This window comes from Anoplopoma fimbria, chromosome 2 (genome assembly GCF_027596085.1).
Source record: "Anoplopoma fimbria isolate UVic2021 breed Golden Eagle Sablefish chromosome 2, Afim_UVic_2022, whole genome shotgun sequence".
NCBI lineage: Eukaryota > Metazoa > Chordata > Actinopteri > Perciformes > Anoplopomatidae > Anoplopoma > Anoplopoma fimbria.
Window position 1 is genome coordinate 32,276,129 of NC_072450.1, and position 20,831 is coordinate 32,296,959.

The 20,831-nt window shown below is 40.2% G+C and overlaps 1 protein-coding gene across 1 annotated transcript in view; it reads right to left on the reverse strand.

The window, feature by feature from the left end:
• Positions 1–20,831, reverse strand: part of arnt2 (aryl-hydrocarbon receptor nuclear translocator 2) — a 58,155-nt gene that overhangs the window by 24,925 nt on the left and 12,399 nt on the right. Inside the window, 7 exon segments of the mRNA XM_054618178.1 lie at positions 1,877–1,962; positions 3,367–3,432; positions 8,606–8,708; positions 11,457–11,670; positions 13,709–13,922; positions 16,492–16,539; positions 20,467–20,578. Of these exon segments, the coding sequence (XP_054474153.1) occupies positions 1,877–1,962; positions 3,367–3,432; positions 8,606–8,708; positions 11,457–11,670; positions 13,709–13,922; positions 16,492–16,539; positions 20,467–20,578 (843 nt within the window).

Here is a 20,831-nt window from a genome sequence, read left to right on the forward strand (position 1 = left end):
CTGTTTAATATGCCGTCATCACAGAGACTGAGACTGAAATTCCCTTCCAGTTAACAATAAGACTTCACCATAAAGTTGAGAGAGGTCAGCCTCCATCAGCTGCTCTCCACGCAAAAAACAGATCCCTGACTCCGTGCTCACCCGTGGCTAACATTCCTCTCCTCTAACGGTTCAGTCAGCAGCATCTGTTCAGGTCCTCACTGTACACCCTATCTGTTATCCATCTGCAATGTAGGAGTGCGTGTGTCTCCCCCGATGACTGCCAGCAGTATTGTGCCCGGAACATTCCAAAGGAGTATTTTTAGCGCAAGGAAGTAAACCATATGTCAATGATTTCAAAACACACTTTGTGTATGTACTGTAAGTGTGTGTGTGTGTGTGTGTGTGTGTGTGTGTGTGTGTGTGTGTGTGTGTGTGTGTGTGTGTGTGTGTGTGTGTGTGTGTGTAGTCATGTGTTACTTGATGTTGTTCAGTTCCATCGTCTACTTTAAGACTTCAGCCATCTACACACCTGCTTTGAGACCAAGGGGGGAGCATTCCAATGTGTGTGTGTGTGTGTGTGTGTGTGTGTGTGTGTGTGTGTGTGTGTGTGTGTGTGTGTGTGTGTGTGCTGCAGTCAGAGAAGTGCATCTGAGGTCTTGTGTGACCTGGTGTGCCTCAGATCCCCAGGATACTAGAGTTGTACTAGATAAAGTTAATTCAGACATATCTGATCATTAGATACTTTAATTTTATCATTTTATAATCTGGTCAACTAAACAAATCCTGCTGGATGGCTTCAGTTGGCATTTTTGAACAAGTACAAAAAGGTCATTTCTTCACTTTTCTGTGTCTTTCATTTTTTTTCTTATTGTCAAATAAATATTCTAGGCTGGATAGCGCCCGCTATAAAACAGTAAAGAATGAACGCCAACATGTATGACATTTTCTAGGCAGGCGTTGCATGTGTAGCGTACATCAAAAGTAGTTAGACTGGGTACAGGAGAGCTTCAAACGAACTCTTTTCTCGTGAAAAAGTGAATGAATGTCAGTATTGGAATGTACTGTAACAAATGTGTATTCTGGCTGACCGCGGCTGCTGTGCAAACCTTTTTATGCCGCGCGTTCATAGTCCAAAGATAGATTTTCACTGCGTATCTTCAGACCTAATTCCAGGGTGTGGACTGGACCACAGTATGCGAGTTGAGAGGAGCAGCCATTTCCACAAAGTCCACTCTTATTTCGCTCCATAAAAAAAAAACTGAGAGAACTGCTGCTCTAAGGGGATATTTAGAAGGCAGCATGAATGCAAAAAAAAAAAAAAAAGCTGCAGATATGATGAGTTGCAGAGACTCCATTTCCTGAGTGTACAGATACTGGAGCAGAAGAAGGGAGGACCAGAAGAACACCTGGAGCTCACATGAAGTCCCTCCACAGACAGGCTTGTTGTTACAGCAAACACCTGTACTGTCAGTCGGGAATTTCCTCAGCCGCAAGACGGACTGCGAAAACACTCCGGCAGTCAAACTCAGACGGAGACAAAAGATCTGAAATGTTTGCTTTGCTCTGTACGTGAGCACAGGTCACGAGATGGGGCCAGAATCTCAACAAAGCTTCATCTGAATGCTTACGGCTCTACTGGAAGGGCTACAAGAACCACGCAGGCCGTGTTGTGGTTCTGTGGTAGAATCCGGGTCCTGATCCAGAGCTGTGCACAGCTGCCTTAGGTTAGATCAGGCTGCACACTCGGAGCAGGGACTCATGTAGCGAGGTGAAGTTTGGGTTAAGCAGGGATAGAGACCGGAGCATCCAGCTCAGGAAGTGTGTGTGTGTGTGTGTGTGTGTGTGTGTGTGTGTGTGTGTGTGTGTGTGTGTGTGTGTGTGTGTGTTTGTTTACCTGCAGGGGGCCATGCTTTGATGTAGCCAGTGCAATGCACCACAGAGTACTGAGCCTCTCCTTCTTTTGAGGGTCCGAGGCCATTCCTGTCCATCACACACAGACACAGACACACACACACACACAGACACACACACACACACACACACACACACACACACACACACACACACACACAGACAATGTTAGGTACATTTTGGTACATTCTTACAGCAGCTCCTGCTCACCTGTGAGCTTTTTCCTTTAAATTGTGTTTCTTTTGTTACTTTCTGTTACTTATTTCATTTTTGTAATACTTGTTTTTTTTATTTTCAATTTTTACTTTTATCTTGTCTATTTCTTGTTCTTTACTCTATGTCTCTTGTGTGATTATCTTATCTTATCTTAATACAGGCTCTCTCAGACATGAAATACTCCTCCTGCTTCAAGTGATGGCTTTAGTAAACAAACACTGTTTATATCATATTTACGCACATATTTAAGACTACATCTACATCTACATACAAATAATACAATATGATATTATGACAGAATTGATTATCATTACAAAAAAAAAATAGTAGTGTCGGAAAATATATGTTACATAACCTGCTACATTGTCATTATCAGTTTAGTTCCATTGAAATCGATATCGTCTTTACTACAAGGAGCACTGCCTTATCTTTTTAGGTCAATGTTATGATTACATTTACACAGAGAGAACAGTCATTTTGCAACGCCCTGAATTCTGTACGCAGATCTTCCTGTCGGGCTGTACACGACCCTTAAAATATGCACCAATCAGACGTTCAGGGCTGCCTGATGACGCCTGAGTGACCAATCAATCCTGGGCTTAAAAAAAAAAATTCCTTAAAGCTGATTGTAAAGCTTTATTTCTGCAATCCAGGCAGCAGCAACCTCCTGTTCTGAAGAGTGAAGCAATGTGAAAAGTGCCTTAAACCTGCAGTCTCTCTAACGGCCATCAGGGGGCATTTAGAGTCAAACAGACCACGAAGCAGGGCATGCTTTAGGGTGGAGCTACCTTGTGATTGACAGGTCACTACCACTACATTGTCCATATTTTGGTCTTGTAATTTTAATCGTTTCATAGTGCGTTTTCACTTCATGGGGGTTAGTCGTAACGTCCTTAAAATGTCTTATTCAGCGTTCAGTTAAAAACAGTAGTCACACAAATCAGTGAGGTCATGTGACTACGTCCACTTCTTATATACAGTCTGTGCCGCGAGCGTGGGTAACAGCTGAAGGTGACCGAGATGAAGCCAACCTCTTCGTCCACTCCTCTCAACTCATCTGCATCTCAGCATCTTGGGGACAAACCCCGTCAACTTTCTGAATCTTTGCAATCACATATGATTTTGATTTGATCTGCTGACTGTCAACAGCCGGTCGCACTGGAACAGGAGTTTGAAAGCTGACTGGAGCGTGTCCTCCAGAGAGGGGGGAGTGAGGCAGGGAGTAATTACAGCGGATTAGAGAGGAAGTTCCTGTACCTGTATCTCTTCCTCATGTTGGACAGGCGGTTTAGGGAGATGTGATCCAGAGGAGCGGTACCGCACCTGCATACAAATACAAAATGAAGACAAAGGCATACATTACATTCCAGTGGTACAGCAGGAGGCAGCACACATACAGCTGCTTGTCTAACAACATCCATCATGTACCGACACAGCTCCCATGATCCTCTCTTTATGGACAAATAAAATGTTGTTACTTCACCACACCATGCTGCTACACGCTCTTCACTGTTCCATGAGGAGAATGTTAGTTCTTCAGAGATGGAAGTTGGTCTCTGTTCCATTACTATTACACAGTTCAGCACATTCCCCACTGCCAGCTGCCCACGTTCTCTGACGCATTCAATTAACATCATTTCATCATTAATGTTAAAACATGCAACAACACAAAACACACACAAAAAAAAAAAAAAAAAAGGTCCTTTATTGGCCTGGTTTTATAGTTTAATGGAATGTAGTCATCTGGTTTTATAGTTTAATGGTAATCCAATTTAAATTATTGATATATTAAAACAATAAGAAGGGTTTAGGTAGCCCCCCAAAAAATGTTTTATTGTTGAACAGAAGTGAAATGCCATGTTCACGAGGATTAACATGATAATCCTAATAATAATAATAATAATAATAATCCGTCAAATCAAATCAAATCTATTGACGGGACTAGCATAAATGATAAATTATTCATAACTATACTTTCATTAGCGTATAACCACCTGAATCTAAGAGCCGTTGTGTTTTTCGTGAGCTTAGAATGAGCCCTTTATATCTACGTAGGGAGCAGGTCCTCTTCAGGGGAGACCTCCATGTTTATTCAGCAGTCCAGAACGGACGAACCAAACTGGAGCTCTAGAAGAGAGCCTCTCGTGTTTTGGTGTGACCTGAAGGCCACCCTCAGATCTCCAGCACGCTTGAGAAACCGGCGAGCTACCGAGCGCCAAACTGTGGCGCTGCCAGCTGCCGCCTGACTCCGCTGCTCCTAAAGTAGGCGAGGTGAAGGTCCTAAAGTACACCACGGCGGAACTATGTTTGTTTGTTTTTTTAAGAGTGAGCAGAGGGGTATTGAGTTGGTTGCAATCTGCAATCTCACCACTAGATGCCACTACACCCTGGGCACTGTCCCTTTAAATTACATTACATTACATTACAGTCATTTTTTTATTTACAGGAAGTGTATTCAACATAGGTATTCAAGAGAACTACTAGTCACCAGAAGTCATAAGTGCATCTCCTTTCTTAAACAAGCATCTTAAAGCATAAACCAGAGCAAAAGTATAGTGCAGAGGCAAGTTACTACGAAAACAATAATTGCACAGACTAACGAATATATAAGTGCTACAAACTACTACGAATAGGATAAGTGCAGTAAACAAATACAAATTCAATAAGTTCATAGTAAATAGTAAGGAAGTAGTATTATTCCAGAGAAATGTCTGGTCATATTTTGAACTTTAACATTCAGCACGATAAATGGAATGCACTTTTTCCTGATTTTTATTTTGGAAAATGAAGCTGATATATGCCTATTTGTGGACAATGTAGGGCCGATGTAGGGATGTTGGGCAAAGCCGATTGGGGGTTTGATCAGCAGGACATTTTCCACACTTTTCCAGGTCTATAATTCGACAGAGAAGTGTGATTATCCTGTAACACGGACATAAACCCTGGCAGACGTGTGCACAGTTGTTGTTTTGCATTGGTTAGATAGTGGCATTAAGATATCCAACATATATGTGCTGTCAAAAGAATGGTGAGATATTTACATGCATGACCCAATTTGTGTTTTGTTGTAGTTGGATGGATAAAAAAAAAAAAGATCCTGTAGACACTATCTCTATCAGTTTCTATTCCAATACATCACAACACGCTCATAAACTTGAGACTGGAACCAGCAAACAACGGAAACGAATTAATTAGTCCGTTGAAGATTATTTTGCTGTAAATGGACTAATATTATCAGCTACATTGAGAACAACAAATCTGTCCGGAGGGCTAGTGACGTCACAGCACTGCAGCTAACGTATGGGAGCTTCCTCTGAGTTACGTTATGATGCGTTCATGCTCTCAGTAAAAAAAAACAAAAAAACAATGAAATTACTGCTTTCACAGTAATATGTGCAATACATTGCACTGTGCAATAATGGTTAAAAAAGTTAAAAGTAGTTGAAATAGTTGTTTTTTTCTCTGTCTGTAAATATAGTATTTCAGTTATTGTTGTTTTTTTCTACTGTTTTTTTTTTATTGCTTATTTATAATACTTGTTTTATTTTATTTTTATTTTTCATTTTTTATTTTATTTATTTTTTATCTTATTTTTTATTTTTATTTTTAGCTTGTCTTCTTCTACTATGTCTCTTGTGTGCACTTTACTCTGCGCTGTTGTAAGTCTGCAAATTTCCCCGCTGCGGGACTAATAAAGGATTATCTTATCTTATCTTATATGAAATAGATATTAAAGATGAATTATGGCATGTTTAACTAGCTCTAAACAGCTTGAAAGTATCATAAAGACTACTAATGACAAGACTGTTTTAAAATCAATAAAAATACAGTCTTTTATATCATAATCTTTTGATCTGTGTGTTTCTTTTTATGCAAATAACCACTAAAACACAGCATTTAGAGTTTTTGACAGTTGAAATGATTTTAAGGAGAGTGGCGAAAATTATAGTCAGGAGCCTTTTAGACCCACCTGCCATAACAAAAACATCAGAGCCTTATTACCATTATACGGGTTATATTTACTATATTGCATCCCTAGCGGCTACACTCTGCCAATGTCTGGTCAGGGCAGTTTATGTAGCACTGACTACATGTTATCCCCGCTCAGTGTGTAGAGTGAAGTCCAAGTCAAACACTGGAGGCAGCCATTGCTTCCAGCTGAATTTCTTTTAAGGTCAGTGGTAAACAGTCAAGAGTTTGTTTTTCTCGTGTTTCTCTGATGGTTAAATAAGCCTGCTCTGGATCTCATAATGGCTTCCCTGAAATGCGCTGCGTTGTTCCTCTCAGCCATGTCTATGTACGCGTCACAGAAGCGGTTGAGTTTCACTGTTTTTCCTCGCAGGGCTCCTTCAGAGTGTCCCGGCAGCATGTTGTTTGAATTATGCAGAGCCTGGAATAGCAACAGAACAGAAGAACATGCCAATCCAACAACAACGTCCTAACAGGCGTGCCACGCGGAGGCTCTCGTGCGACTGGCAAGGCCCCCCCCCTCTGCGTACCATCCAGACAAAACAAGGCTACGGCCAGTGCAGCGCGTCAGCAAGTAGTGTGTTATTCGGTTAAACTAAACACGAGCTCCGACGAGCCCTGTGGCAGTCAAAGCTGCTTTGATGTAAGGTTGCAGCCAATGAGTAATGGGCCAAACTGATATCCTGACATCATAGAGCACACGGACAGAGAGACATTTGGCAATAATTAGATAGTTTATCTACTCACGGTGTCACGTCAGGATAGAAAGGCACGTTGCTCAAGGTTCTCACGTGCTGTTTATCAGTTTTACATGCAGGTATGAGTCATATATTATTGCTGTTCGGCATTAAGGAGCTGGTGTTTGCACACCGTCACAACTGTTAGTTAAAAGCCTGCTGGTGGGCCAGTCGTCACTTAGAAGCCATGGAATACTTGTTTATAATACTTCTTTTTTTATTTCATTGTATTTGATCTTGTTTTTCTTTTACTATGTCTCTTGTTTTGCACTATACCCTATGCTGCTGTAATCCTGTAAATGTCCCAGCTGCGGGACTAATAAAGGATTATCTTATCTTATCTTACTGGTCAATAAGAATTGCAAGTGATCCCAACATCTCCTAAAGATACTTGTTCCGGACATGTTGACATGTAGGAGTCCTTAAAGCAGCTACACTTGGTATTTCCATAATAACAACATGGATGTGAATCATTATTTGGATGCTGTGGTTGATGACTCCGACACCGGCGTCGTCAATATGAACGGTGGCTAAACTCAGTAAGCTCTGGAAAATAACTCGCTCATTATTAATCATCATCAATACAGTATCAGAGGGGATTCTAAATCAGCATTCCAGTATTCAAGGACTCGGATCGGGGGGGCCAGTGTGTGTGTGTGTGTGTGTGTGTGTGTGTGTGTGTGTATATATATATATATATATATATATAGATATATATATAAATATATATATAAATATATATATAAATGAATATATATATAAATAAATATATATAATAAATATATATATATAAATATATATATAAATAAATAATATATATATATAAAAAAATATATATATATAAATAAATATATATATAAATAAATATATATATAAATAAATAAAGGAACTTTTTTACCTCTGCTGGTATCTCACATCTAGTTTCCTCCCGTGTCTCTGACTCACCCTGATCGCTCTACACAGACCCCTCATATTATGATTAATTGCGGGAATAACAGCCTGAACACCACAATCAATCACCAATGAAACACCGGGGCTAATTAGAAGCAGCTCAGCGGGACTCTTGAATGTGCTGTGTGGGCAGCAGCTGAAAGAAACAAAACTGCCACTCATGTCTTTGTTAAGGTTTAATGGCTGTCACTTTGTGAGTTACATAGCGCTGACTGGCTGCCACATTACACCAAACTCCTGCTGTTCCAGCTTGCCTGGACGCCAACCATGTACAGTTGCAAAGCAGATGTGACCTTTATATCAGAGGCTCCATTTGTTTTCAGCACGCTTCCCTTTAGCCGCTGAGCCTTCATCTAAATCTAGTGTGGAAAAATAGTGACATCTAGGGTCAAGTCTTGCCTATCTTCCGACTGTTCGGCGAATAATATTTCATATATCGTATTTCTTGCTCATCGATCCATATTCTCACAGACAGCTCTGGTCTCCGGAGTCGAAAAAATGTCCTGCGGACGCTCAAGGGGGACAAAGATGAGGAACAGCCAATTAATGGGCCTCAAACTGACCTGGGCTGTTGTGCTACTACCCCTGACATTCCAGGATTTTCCAGGCAAGTACGCACAAACACACTCATACACACTGATTCGTTTCATGACGTTGCATTAGTGACTCGCGTTTGAAAGAAAAACAAGATGACGTAAGACCTGCCCTGGTTCTGGATGGACTGCTCACTGAGTCAGTCGAATAAAAAACAAGACAACACTTCCACCCAGTCAGCTGATAAATGAACGCACACACACACACACACACACGCACACACACACACACACACACACACCCACCTCATGCGGCAGATGAAGGACCGCCGGGAGCCCATGCACATCCTCATGGAGGACTGCTGGCCCTCCTTCTTCACTGTTCCCGTCTTCAGGTCCAGAATCCGCCCTGTTGACACACAAACCAGCAGGTCAAATTAAAAACACCAGTAAATTCATATATATGAATATATATATATATATAAATATATATATAAATATAATATATATATATTATATAAATATATATATAAATATAATATATATATAAATATATATATAAATATAAATATATATATATATATATATATATATAAATATATATATATATATATAAATAATATAAATAAATATATATATATATATATAAATATAATATATATATATAATATATATATATAATATATATATATAATATATATATATATAAATATATATATATATAAATATATATATATATATTTAATATATATATATATAAATATATATATATATATATAAATATAATATGCTGGGCTGAGGCTCAAACGGAGCCCAAACGGAGCCCAAACTGAAGTTGAGCCCAAACTGAAGTTGAGCCCGGTTCCTCTGGGTAACACTCAATAATCACCAGGTATCTAAAGACCTGTTTAGCTGTTTTTTTAGGACAGGTACAACAGAAGAATAAACTCCCACTTATTTCAGATTCAAATAGTTTATCTCTCAGCCTTTTGGTTGCAACAAAGATAACTGTTTAGGGCTCATGTGCATAACTAATACCTCCGAAATCATCAAATGTCCACTCGGAATACACTCAGGGCAGCACGTTCCTTTCTTGCAGAATCAGTAATCTCTTTTTAAATCACTTCTTAAAAGACATTTTTACAGAATGGCTTTTATGTGATGTCGCCGTTTTAATGTTTCGTTTTCATTTGGTCTTAGTATTTTATCTTATATTCGTTTACTATACTTTACCTATTTCACTTGATTTTATTTATTTTGTTTATTTATTTTATTTATTTATTTGATTGTCACTTGTTAGTTCATTTTGTTTCTTTGTTTAACTTTATCCTAACGATTCTTCTATTGCACTGTTTTGCTGGCTTGTCTGTCGAAGCACTTTGTAAACCTTGTTTTTAAAAGGTGCTATATGAATAAAGTTATTATTATCATTATTATTATCATTATCATTATTATTATTATTATTATTAACTTACAATAAAAAGGCCCTCTTGGGGCCCGATTTATCAGACTGTGACTAACATCCAACTGCACTGCGTGTGAGAATTGTTCTATTCTATTTACTGGCATTGAGACATTCCTGTGGAGGCCCATAGAGACAGCTGACAAGTGGAGCTGCCAGAGGAAACCTACTCCAACACAGCACAGAGTTCACCGTGACCCTCTTGAGTCTTGTTTTGGTGTTTCACTTTTATAAAAACTGTCAACGCCTTCTCGCACTGAGGCGGTGACCGCGACACCGTGAGAATAAATTCAAATCCCTTCATAACTGCGTTTGTTGGGAACCAGATTAGTCAAAAACTTGTTCTCCTTTGGCCACAGGGGGCCCCCAGAAGAACTCTTTGAAAGGACCCCCCCCTGAGGTTCCTTATGTTCCTTAATCACAGTTACAGTGGGTCTTCATTCAGGTGGAGAAAAGGAAGGTGTTGACACGATCTCCGGGACTGATCCTTCCCAGATGGAAATGGGATTCTGAATCTTACTAATATGAAGGCGACTGAAACAGGCAGAGCAGAGCAGGCTGATGACCATGGGAAACGCATGACTGACCAGATTACATCATGGAGCACACGCCATTCTCTCTCTGCATGACTATGCATGCTGGGAATAAAAGCTGTACTCATACCCAGCCCAGACACGGGGAAAATAAATCTTGGTATTTTATGTACGTATATGACTCGTTAGCTCCAAAAAAATCACGCATAAACCCCTTGCTACATAATGCAGTTGTTATTATTATTATCATTACTTATCAGAGTTGTCGTTTGTACACAAAGGATCGAACTAGCCTACAGCTCAGAGTGGTGGGAATGTGTCACATGTTCAGCAGGACCGGCTCATGTGTTTGGAATCTCAGAAAGATATGCAAATATATTCCCTGTTGTACCACTCCACCCCAAAAAGAACTACAGACGCCAACAGCTGGCGTTCCGTCTGATTTTCAGTTCAGTCCTCCACCGTCAGTGAGCTGCAACAGGCTCACAGCGACTGTTTGAAACAGTGAGCCGCAGAAGAAGAAGAAGGAGGAGGAGGTGGAGGAGGAAACGTTCTGCTTTAGTTCCACCGAATGAAACTGAGCTCTTGAGAAATGCTGGAACTTCAAAAAAAAGGCATTTAACAGACAATGCTGCCCTCTAGTGGGCACTGTGAGCAGGTGGCACATGTTGTATTTGACAGTAATAAGAGTATTGAGATATTAGAGAATGACTCAAGATTGTGTTTCTTGTCGTGATTTAGTGACTTTTTTTGGCGGGGGGATTTGTAGTTTCAGTTCAGCTTAGTGCTCCTTTTCTTCTTTCTTTTTTTTTTTTATAAACAGAGCATTCGATTATTGTTCCTCTTATTAGTGCGTCTACTGTTTATTATGCCCATCCATTTACCATCTTGCCCACGGAAATTATTGTCGTTTTTGCATTGATTTTTCCCCTCCATCAGCTGATTTTTGGGATGGGTAATCGTGTCTTTCTAGGATCTTTGGGACTGGTCCTTTCTGCTACCTCCCATTCACACCCATTCACACACTGATGAAAGGGGCTAGCTACCATGTAAGGTGCCACCTGTCCAATTAGGACTCTAACTAACCTTACACATAACGACATGGAATAGCGGAGCTGGGGATTGAACCGCCGATCCTCTGATGTGAGAGTACTTCCTCTACCTGTCATGGAGTTCTCTGAAGTACTGAGCTGTTCCCTCAGCTTGTCCACATCGTCGGGATGGACCTGCTCATACAGAGTGCTGCCAAACCACTCGGACTGGGGATGGTTCAGCACGGGCGCCACCGAGTCTGACACGTATATCACCCGACCCGTCTCCGCAGCAACCACAAACAGGAAGCCGTCCGCCGCCTCCAGGATCAGGTGTTTCAGTTCCTACAGGGAGCAGAACGGTACATGAGCTCAAAAGGCACAAACAGGTGCACTGATTAAACACTGGAAAGAGACGCTCCTTCGCAAAAGAAACGCCATGGCAACGGGGAGACGCTTCAAAACGATCCGTTTAGCTTAAGTTACCTCGTTACACAAATAGGACATCTATACTGGTCTTTTTACGTCTATTATAAACACATTTTATTTGATTTATTAAAAAGAAAATCTGGTAAAAAAAACATGAACTTAATAAGAGTATGATATTAATGTCAGATTTAGTGATCCCACTTGAGAGATACAAACTGGAAAATATTGTCTGCTGTTTTGACGGATGACATTTCATCATAAATGTGTATCTGAAAAAATAACATCAGTCAGATTCACATCAAATAAAAGAGCATTTCAGTGTTTTTTTTTTTTTTTTTTTTTAAATCATTATTTTATTTAAGTTACTCAATACTTTTTTTTTACTCTTAGTTATTTTGTCCTTGAATACTAGCAGCAGGGCTTTAAACTTGAGTAGAGTTTTTTGGCTTCTCCATCAACCGCTGAACAGGAAGCGGTCTTTAGCTGATTCTTTAAATAAGATGAGGAAGAGACAACGAGAGCTTCTGACTCTGACACCTCGGAGGATAAAGGGACTGAACCAGAGTCATGGTTAATACCAGTGGAGGAGGGACTACTAAGATTCTTTACTAAGGTAAAAGACGAGTACCACAATAAATAAAAAAACAAAACAGCGTTACACGTAAAAGTCATCCATCCAAAATCCTAAAGTATAAAGTAAAAGTTCTCATTGGGCAGCCAAATGAGCTCTTCAGTTATTACACTATTAAATATAATATCTGATTATTATTAATAATAATAATAATAATAATAATAATAATAATGCAGTTACATACAGTAACATGAATCTTGCTATAACAGAGATCATTTCATTCATTTTCCATACTTCAGGAGGTTTCATTTACCGTATAACGATGCATTATATTTCATATACTCATGATAAATATACCGTATTTCCCGCACTATAAGGCGCACTTAAAAGCCTTTAATTTTCTCAAAAAACGACAGTGCGCCTTATAATCCGGAGCGCCTTATATGGATTAATTCTGGTTGTGCTTACTGACCTCGAAGCGGTTTTGTGTGGTACACGGCGCTCTGTCAACATGTTTTAGTACGACTTTGGTAAACTACAAAGCCGCACCGCAGCAGCATCACGGCTACCGTAGTCAGGAGCGTCGCGGAGTAATACACACTGTGCTTCACCATCATATTACAGTGTGTGTGTATAAGGACCCAACATGGCTCCTGTCAAGAGACACGCTTACGACGCGGACTTCAAACTCAAGGCTGTCAGTCACGCAGTAGAACATGGGAATAGAGCAGCTGCGAGAGAATTCAACATTAATGAATCAATGGTACGGAAGTGGAGGAAGTTTGACTGACTGACTGTTTTGTTTCACTTAATGCACCTTATAGTCCGGTGCGCCTTATATATGAAAAAAGATCGAAAATAGACCATTCATTGACAGAGCGCCTTATAATCCAGTGCGCCCTATAGTGCGGAAAATACGGTATATATATAATGCTGTATTTGCTTCTGAAACGACGCCTAAAATTAACCGAGTTTACGTTTCATTAAGTCATTTGTTTTGTCAAGTTTCTGTTCTGTCTATCTACCTTTACTGTAGAAAGTAAATCTCGATGTACGCTTACATCTAGATTTAGAGCTGACCCGAATGCTCACAAGATTTGACCGCTGCCACGTTACTCAAAACCCAAATCATTACTCAATTGCATTGGGGGGAGAACTTTACTCCGACGCCTCCCGAAAGCCTGAAAAAAGCAGCTGTATAACTGACTGAGATCGCTTTCTCTCCAACTAGCATTCCCACAGTTATTTTTATAACTAAATTAGTAGAAAAAGAAACAAGTCTTTGACATTTAAGTATAAGAGTATTGAAGTAAACGCCTCTGATTTAACGTGGTCAAGAACCAGTCCAAGGACGTGTTAAATGTATGATAGAGCTCTGGGTACCTGTTCAGTGAGGAAGGAGGGCTTGTAGGCCCCATCAGTGGACGTGTTGCCGGTGCCCCTCATGGATTTCATATGGGAGACGGCCATACGCAGGATGGTCAGTTTGTCGGGCTTCCGGGCCAGGGCGCTGCAGGTCGGGACCATGTCTGACAGCTCAGTGATGTACTGGGTCATTTTGTTACGCCGGCGTCGCTCGATCTCACTGTGGTTCTCTCTGAAACAGAGAAAATTGCAGTTAGACGCTTGGAGAGTGCAGACTGGGGAACCAGTAGAAGCCCTGCTGAGGCGTCGCCCATTGACTTGCGCTCCGTTTTAGTCCAAAACCGAAATGCTGGGAGGAATGATTTCACCACTTAAGTCACACTTTTAACGAGGTGATGGTATACGGCCTGAAATCTGTAATAAATTGTCGGGATCAACAATTAATTAATGGTGTGTGTGGTTGAATAAAACTCCTCATTCTTCAATTTGAAGATGAATATCTGCTCTGACTGAGTGCTTGTCAACGCAGCTCAGCCATTAAGGAGTTGATGAGAAATTGACTTTGATTGATTGGTATTTGTACAAAGTACCCTTCAGACTCAATAATACATCATTGGCACTATTCACTGAGGCTGAGGACACTCGTGTTTCTTCCAGAAGGGATGTGTCTAATTGCTGGATGTTTGACACTGTGGGTGTTTTAGTGATGCTTGAAGTGGGAAAAACTGAGTTTGTTTGTGGTATTTCGTGTCTTTATTGACATTTTAAGGCTTTGTGTCCAAAAAGGGCTTAAAAGGGGACATGTGCTCATTTTCCAGATTCTGTTGTATTTTGGGTTTAAAACGCTTCAATGTTAAAAAAAACACGCATTCTTTCCCCTCACACTGTCTATCAGATTATACCTGTATACTTCTTCTGAAAAGCTCAGTCTGCTCTGACTGGCTTGGGAGAAAAACACGGCGCATCTTTGCAAACGAGTCAGCGTGTGAACACGGCAGACGTCGTTTGTCCGGTATAGCTCTTTATGGTTGTTTGGAATTGTCCAGCTGTCGTTTTCATTCCCCGTCTATGTGGCATCTGATACAAAAACAGCATCTTCTGCTTAGCTGAGTTGACCAAGCCAACTCCGCTGTGCCCAGTTTGAAAAGCGACTGCCACGTGATTGGTTAGAGAGAGCTTCGCTGCTGTGATATACTTAATTGTTTCTAATATATAATATGATAATATTCTAATATACCAATGTAGAACCTAATGTATTTTGGCACCAGTTGTTGGTGTTTCCCTGTCTTGGGATCAGAGCAGATGTGCAAGTGAAGCAGGCTGCACAGTCTGTTGAGATGTGGGACCATCCTGTGTGGGCCCAGCTGGCTACGCCTACCTGGAGAATCTGTCCTTAACCCCACCAGGAATCTGATCATCCCCATCATACCTGCGGAGGAGAGAGAGAGGACACAGCATGTAAGATAAGATAAGATAAGATAAGATAGTCCTTTATTAGTCCCCCAAAGGGGGTAATTTGCAGGCTTACAGCAGCGTAGAGTAAAGTGCACACAAGAGACATAGTAGAAGAAGACAAGATAAATAAAAAAAATGAAATAAAAAAAAAAGTAACAAAAAAAACACAATTTAAAAAAAAGAAAAAAAAAAAAAAATTTATAAATAAGCAATAAAAAAATAAATTAAAAAAACAGTAGAAAAACAACAATAACTGAAATATTATATTTACAGACAGAAAAAAAAACCTATTTTAACTTTTTTAACATGTAACACAGCGTACTCATACGGGAGCAGCATCTCTGTCCAATCGCTCACATGCAAGGATTGTCACATAATAACGCACGAGATGGGAAGATCGTGGGGGGGGAAACCGAACCAAAAACATACTGGTGCAACCTGTTCTTCTCCGTTAGGACAGCTTTCTTACATTCTGGCTTGTATTTTATACTCGTGGCCTACATTCACGTCTGTTATTTTAACTCCCAGACCGAACCGCTGACGTTACTGGACTTTTAACGCAAGAAAGGCAGCGACGGAATATACAAACTGACATCAAATGTACAACAGAACTGTGTTTGTTCGAAATCATTTGTAAATAATCTATATATTGCTATAGACTGTGAAAAAAAACCCCCACAGTTATTATCCAGGATATCATTGGTTTCAAAGAAGGTGTAGGAGGTGATTCAAAAGGGTGTTATCCAGTTAATTCAGTTATTGTTAAGTATTGGCTAATAGTTGACACTCTTTGCATCATTGTGTGGCCCACGCTGAGAAGCAGAGGGAACATAAGCTCCTGGCTAAGGGGATAATTATAATGACCTATTTTCTTCTAGCGTATGTACATAAGTACATGTACGGTGAAAAGCCCTTTCACAGTGACAGTATGGAGCTTTCTTGTAGCCCAATAAATCATACATGTTGTGCTAGGGTCCATTATCAGGAGTGCAGTTCCTCTTCCTCCTTCCTCCTCCTCACTGTCATCACTCAACTTATCAGATCCAAATCAGTGCCGCGTTGTCCGCTCAGACACAGAGCACTCACTCTGTAATGTACATCCTACAGACTTACTCTCTACATGACGGAGAGGAAAGACCAGGCCTGTTCCAAACGGAGCGTGTCTGCAGGGTTCTTTAACACCTTTTACTTCTACCAGCTGGCGTAACGCTATATTATGTTATGCAACTTTAATTTGAGCACACCTGCAGATACCCTGAAACAGGAACTAACGAAGCTTCCCTTCTCTAAAACATTCACACGTGGTTCGCCGCTGCTTTCTCTGCTTTCTCTGCTTTCACGCTCACCTTGAGAATTTGCTCGGCCCCTCTCCGTCTTCGTCATCGAAGTCCATTCTGGAAACAACCGCAGGAAACACAGTTAGTACTTCTGTTCAGAGTTGAAGGCTGATAGCGCTGTTCTGGTTGACTGACTCCATGTGCTTTTCTAGTACAGTATATGTTTATCCACAGCAGTTGATGCGTTCTTCCTCATTTGTTCTTTTGTATGCATAAACCCAATAGATCCATGTGTTTATCAGGCCAACAGGTGACGACTCATCTCGTCGCCCTTCCACTGTGCTCTAGTCACCGTGACACAGTTTGAATCATTCATCTGTGACAAGAGTGAGCCGAGTTGTCGATGCGATCTCCAAAAAAAACGACTCAGGAGCAGGAATGAAAGGGGGGAAAAACCTCTGGTGAGGAAGGGATCGCAGCATCATTTGGTTCTGCAGTATTTTTGAGATAAACGCTGAACAGAACATTATTAAAAGATGTGTCGACATGGTTCGGTGTAACGGCATGGTAGGCTGCAAAAAAACCCCGCAGACCCAGCGTGCGAGCGTGTAGATCAGGCAGATTACAAAAAGTAGAAGCACATCCTCTCTGATCTGTAAGCATCTGTAAGCATACGTAGATCGCTGAAACTGTATTATCATGAAGCCACTTCTTGTCGTGGGGTCGAGGGGTTTGTGAAGAGTTTCTCGGGTTGGTTTCCGTGGTTCGGAGAAGAACCTTAAGGTAAATCTGCAGCAACGGGAAGCCCGGCCGATGTATCCGGGTCTCTAATCGCTCTCTCCCTCTGAAGAGAACGCCTCTCGGGATTGGTGTTGCTAGTTCAAAAGGAGTTTGGAAAGAAAGACGCTTTCATGTAAACCATTTCTATGCGGAACATAAGCTGCTCCAGAACCAGTTAGATGTGCAGCACGGGGATCGAGCCAGGCTGCTTAGAGACACACCGACACTTCTGACTTTCGGCTTATTTTACTGCTACCAGCTTATCTTGCTTTTCTGGTCACACACACACACACACACACACACACACACACACACACACACACACACACACACACACACACACACACACACACACACACACACACACACACACACACACACACACACACACACACACACACACACACACACACACACACGCCTGTCTCTGCTCAGTTTGTATGCATGATCTACCTGATGGCTTGATGCATCATGGCAGCAGCGGTTGCTGTATTTAGGGGGTATGGAGAGGATTATTTTGAGTCTGTTGTTGTCTTGGGATCCTCTTATTCAACTACAACCTGGCTCATCCACACACACACACGCACACGCACACACACACACACACACAGCTTCATAAATAATAAAGCAACATGAGAGAGACAAGAGGAGTCCCTGTTGTCTCCCTGTGCCATGTTTATTTGGCGTATTGCCTGGATCCAGTCCTGTGTTATTTATTCATGTTTATGTAGGCCTAATGCCTGTGCATGGCTTAATGCATTGCTTTGGCCCCTGAGGGTTATGTTGACAAGGTACTGAACTCGTGTGCAGGGCCCCCATGCACTGCTCATTCCACCAAACTAATGCAGAACCAGAAAATCCCATTCACATGTCAAAGGGAGGTTTCCATGTTTTATAGAGCTGGAGATTGTTTTTTTTTTTTTTTTTTTAAAACCATTGGTCCAAACTGTGGCAACTGTGCGGTGGTTCTGGGCCCTTTCTTTGTCTGTTGACAGCAAAACATTGCATTAGCAGCATTATTTCATGCTGATGATCAAAAACTGTCAATTAGTCAAATAATAGATTTTTGTCAATCTTCAGAAAACTAATTGGGAAATATTTATACAAGTGATTTACTGTTAAGTCTTTAATGTAGAAAATGCTAAGTCATTTCTTTAATCTACAAAGTAAACTAAATGTCTGAGTTCTGGAACGTTGGTTGGACAAAACAAGACATTTGAAGATGTCAACTTGGGTTCAATAGAACCAATAATGAAACACATCTGTAAGTTATTGATATTGGAAAAATAATTGTTAGTTGCAACCCAAGTCTATGTCTATTTTTGTCCATCTGTTTGACTAGAACATTCTCTCATAAATTGAAGAATCATCTGTTTAAGCAGACCTGTGAGTGTCAGGTGTCACTGAGCTGACAGAGATCCTGGTCCGGCCTCCAGTGAAGAGCTGACACTCGAACCCACAAATACCATAAACACTCTATCCGTCTCTTATGCAACAGATCAAGACTTCAGCCCAGGTTTGGTTAATTATCATGGGGAAAAAAAAGAGTTCATTCACCAGGCCCTTGTTTGGTGCGTTGTAAAAGGTTCCTTTCATCATCTCGTTAAGGAACTACAAGAGTTCCTGTTTTCAGTCATTGTTTTTCCAGTGCACATCTGGTCAATTTGGAGAAAAGTGTGATTTGTAGGTGAATTGTTGTTTTTGTTGATGAAAGTTAACTGCTGTTAACACCCAAATCAAGACTACATGAACAGTACAACATCGTCTTCATAAAGTCAAAAGATACATATGCAGTATGCTAGGAAACAAATTCATTCTGTCTAATCAATTCAAACGTATACGGATTATTTTACTGATAAAGATCTTTCTAACTGAACAGCATATACAGGTCGGCCTATTGAGAAGCAGATTTCCATGAATGTTTATTTATTTTTCCAAGCCTGGAGATTGCAATTTCCATGACTTCACCTGCTTTTCCATAGGGTCAGAACCCCTTAATTCACAAGTGTTTGAAATGTAACTTATTTTTTATAATGATTTACCAAATGAGTGAACCGAAGCTGTGAGTGGAGTGAATGCTACCCCCTGTCCCCAGAAGGAGGCCTGTTTGACACTTAACTGCTGTCTTTTCTCCCCCAAAAAAAAGAAAAGAAACGGACTTTGGGTGTTTTCGCTGAAACAAACTCCCTCTGAAACATGACTCATAAACCAGAGAATGTTGACAGGAATCCAATGTTTTTCTACAGAACATCCCCTGTACTGGAGAAGTGATGCAATACAGAAAAAGGAGCATAACATATATTTCAAATATTTTAACTATTTTAGCTGCCTTGACTAATGTACCGTGTACTGCTCTGGTCCACTGAAATGAAGTTGATGGATCCAGATCAGCAAATAGCTGAGAATTCAACTGCAATAGCTGTGTTTCAACCAGTAGAGGGCAGGCGCTATGCATCAGGACCTGAATCCATCAACCACACACCTACATACCCATATCCATTGGTTTCCAGCTGTATAAAGGGGTTTAGTTCATATTTAAATTAGTTTTAACATGAATTATTCTTTCTTTAAGGGGCTGTTTTTGTCTCCTAGTATCATGACTGAAAAAACTCATCCAGAGCGACCCTGTTGCCCCCATTAACCAGTGTGCTCACTGAACAGCAGAGCACTACCAGCTTAATAAATAACCTGAACCAGGACGCTCGGTTTCTAACGAAGCTCATTTGCAAGAATTTGCATTTTGAAAGGCCAGGCTGGCTGTGTCAGACGGGTATTTTTGTTTCCAAATATTTTAGCCACAAGCAGGGTTTTCACTTAGGCACACAATGTCCAGCTATATATATATATATATATATATATAAATATAAATATATATATAAATATATATATATAAATATATAAATAAATATATATATAAATATATATAAATATATATATATATAAATATAAATATATAAATATATATATATATATAATATATATATATTTATATAATATATATATATATATATATAAATATATATATAAATATATATAAATAAATATATATATATATATATATATATATATAATAAAATATATAATATAAATATATATAAAAATATAATATATATATATATATATATATAATATATATATATATAAAAAATATAAATATATATATATATATATATATATTATATATATATATATATATATATATTCAGACCGTGCTGTAATAATGTTTGTGTTTGTAGTGGCTCGTGTCCACAGCAGGTTACTCACCCTCCTGATCTCCTCTTGCCCCCGCGGCCTGGCACAGTTCCTCCCATCCTCACCTGGCCGCCTCCTACCGCCCCCGGCATCGCCACTGTCCCTGGCAACTCACTGCCCATCTCTGGAAGATACAAGGAGACATCTGGGTTAGCAGAGGTGTCCGTCACACAGGACGACCGTTACACATACAGGGGGTTTTACCATTAGAGCAATTACTGTCAATATATTGAACGTCGTGTGTAATGGTGTACACTGTTCTGCTGTCCGCTCTTTGACAGGATCCTGTTCACTCGGGACGCACTAGGAGAGGGTTCCGTTATCGTGGAACATAATCAGCCACGTGGACAGGCTGATCAGCAAAGACAGGCTTAATG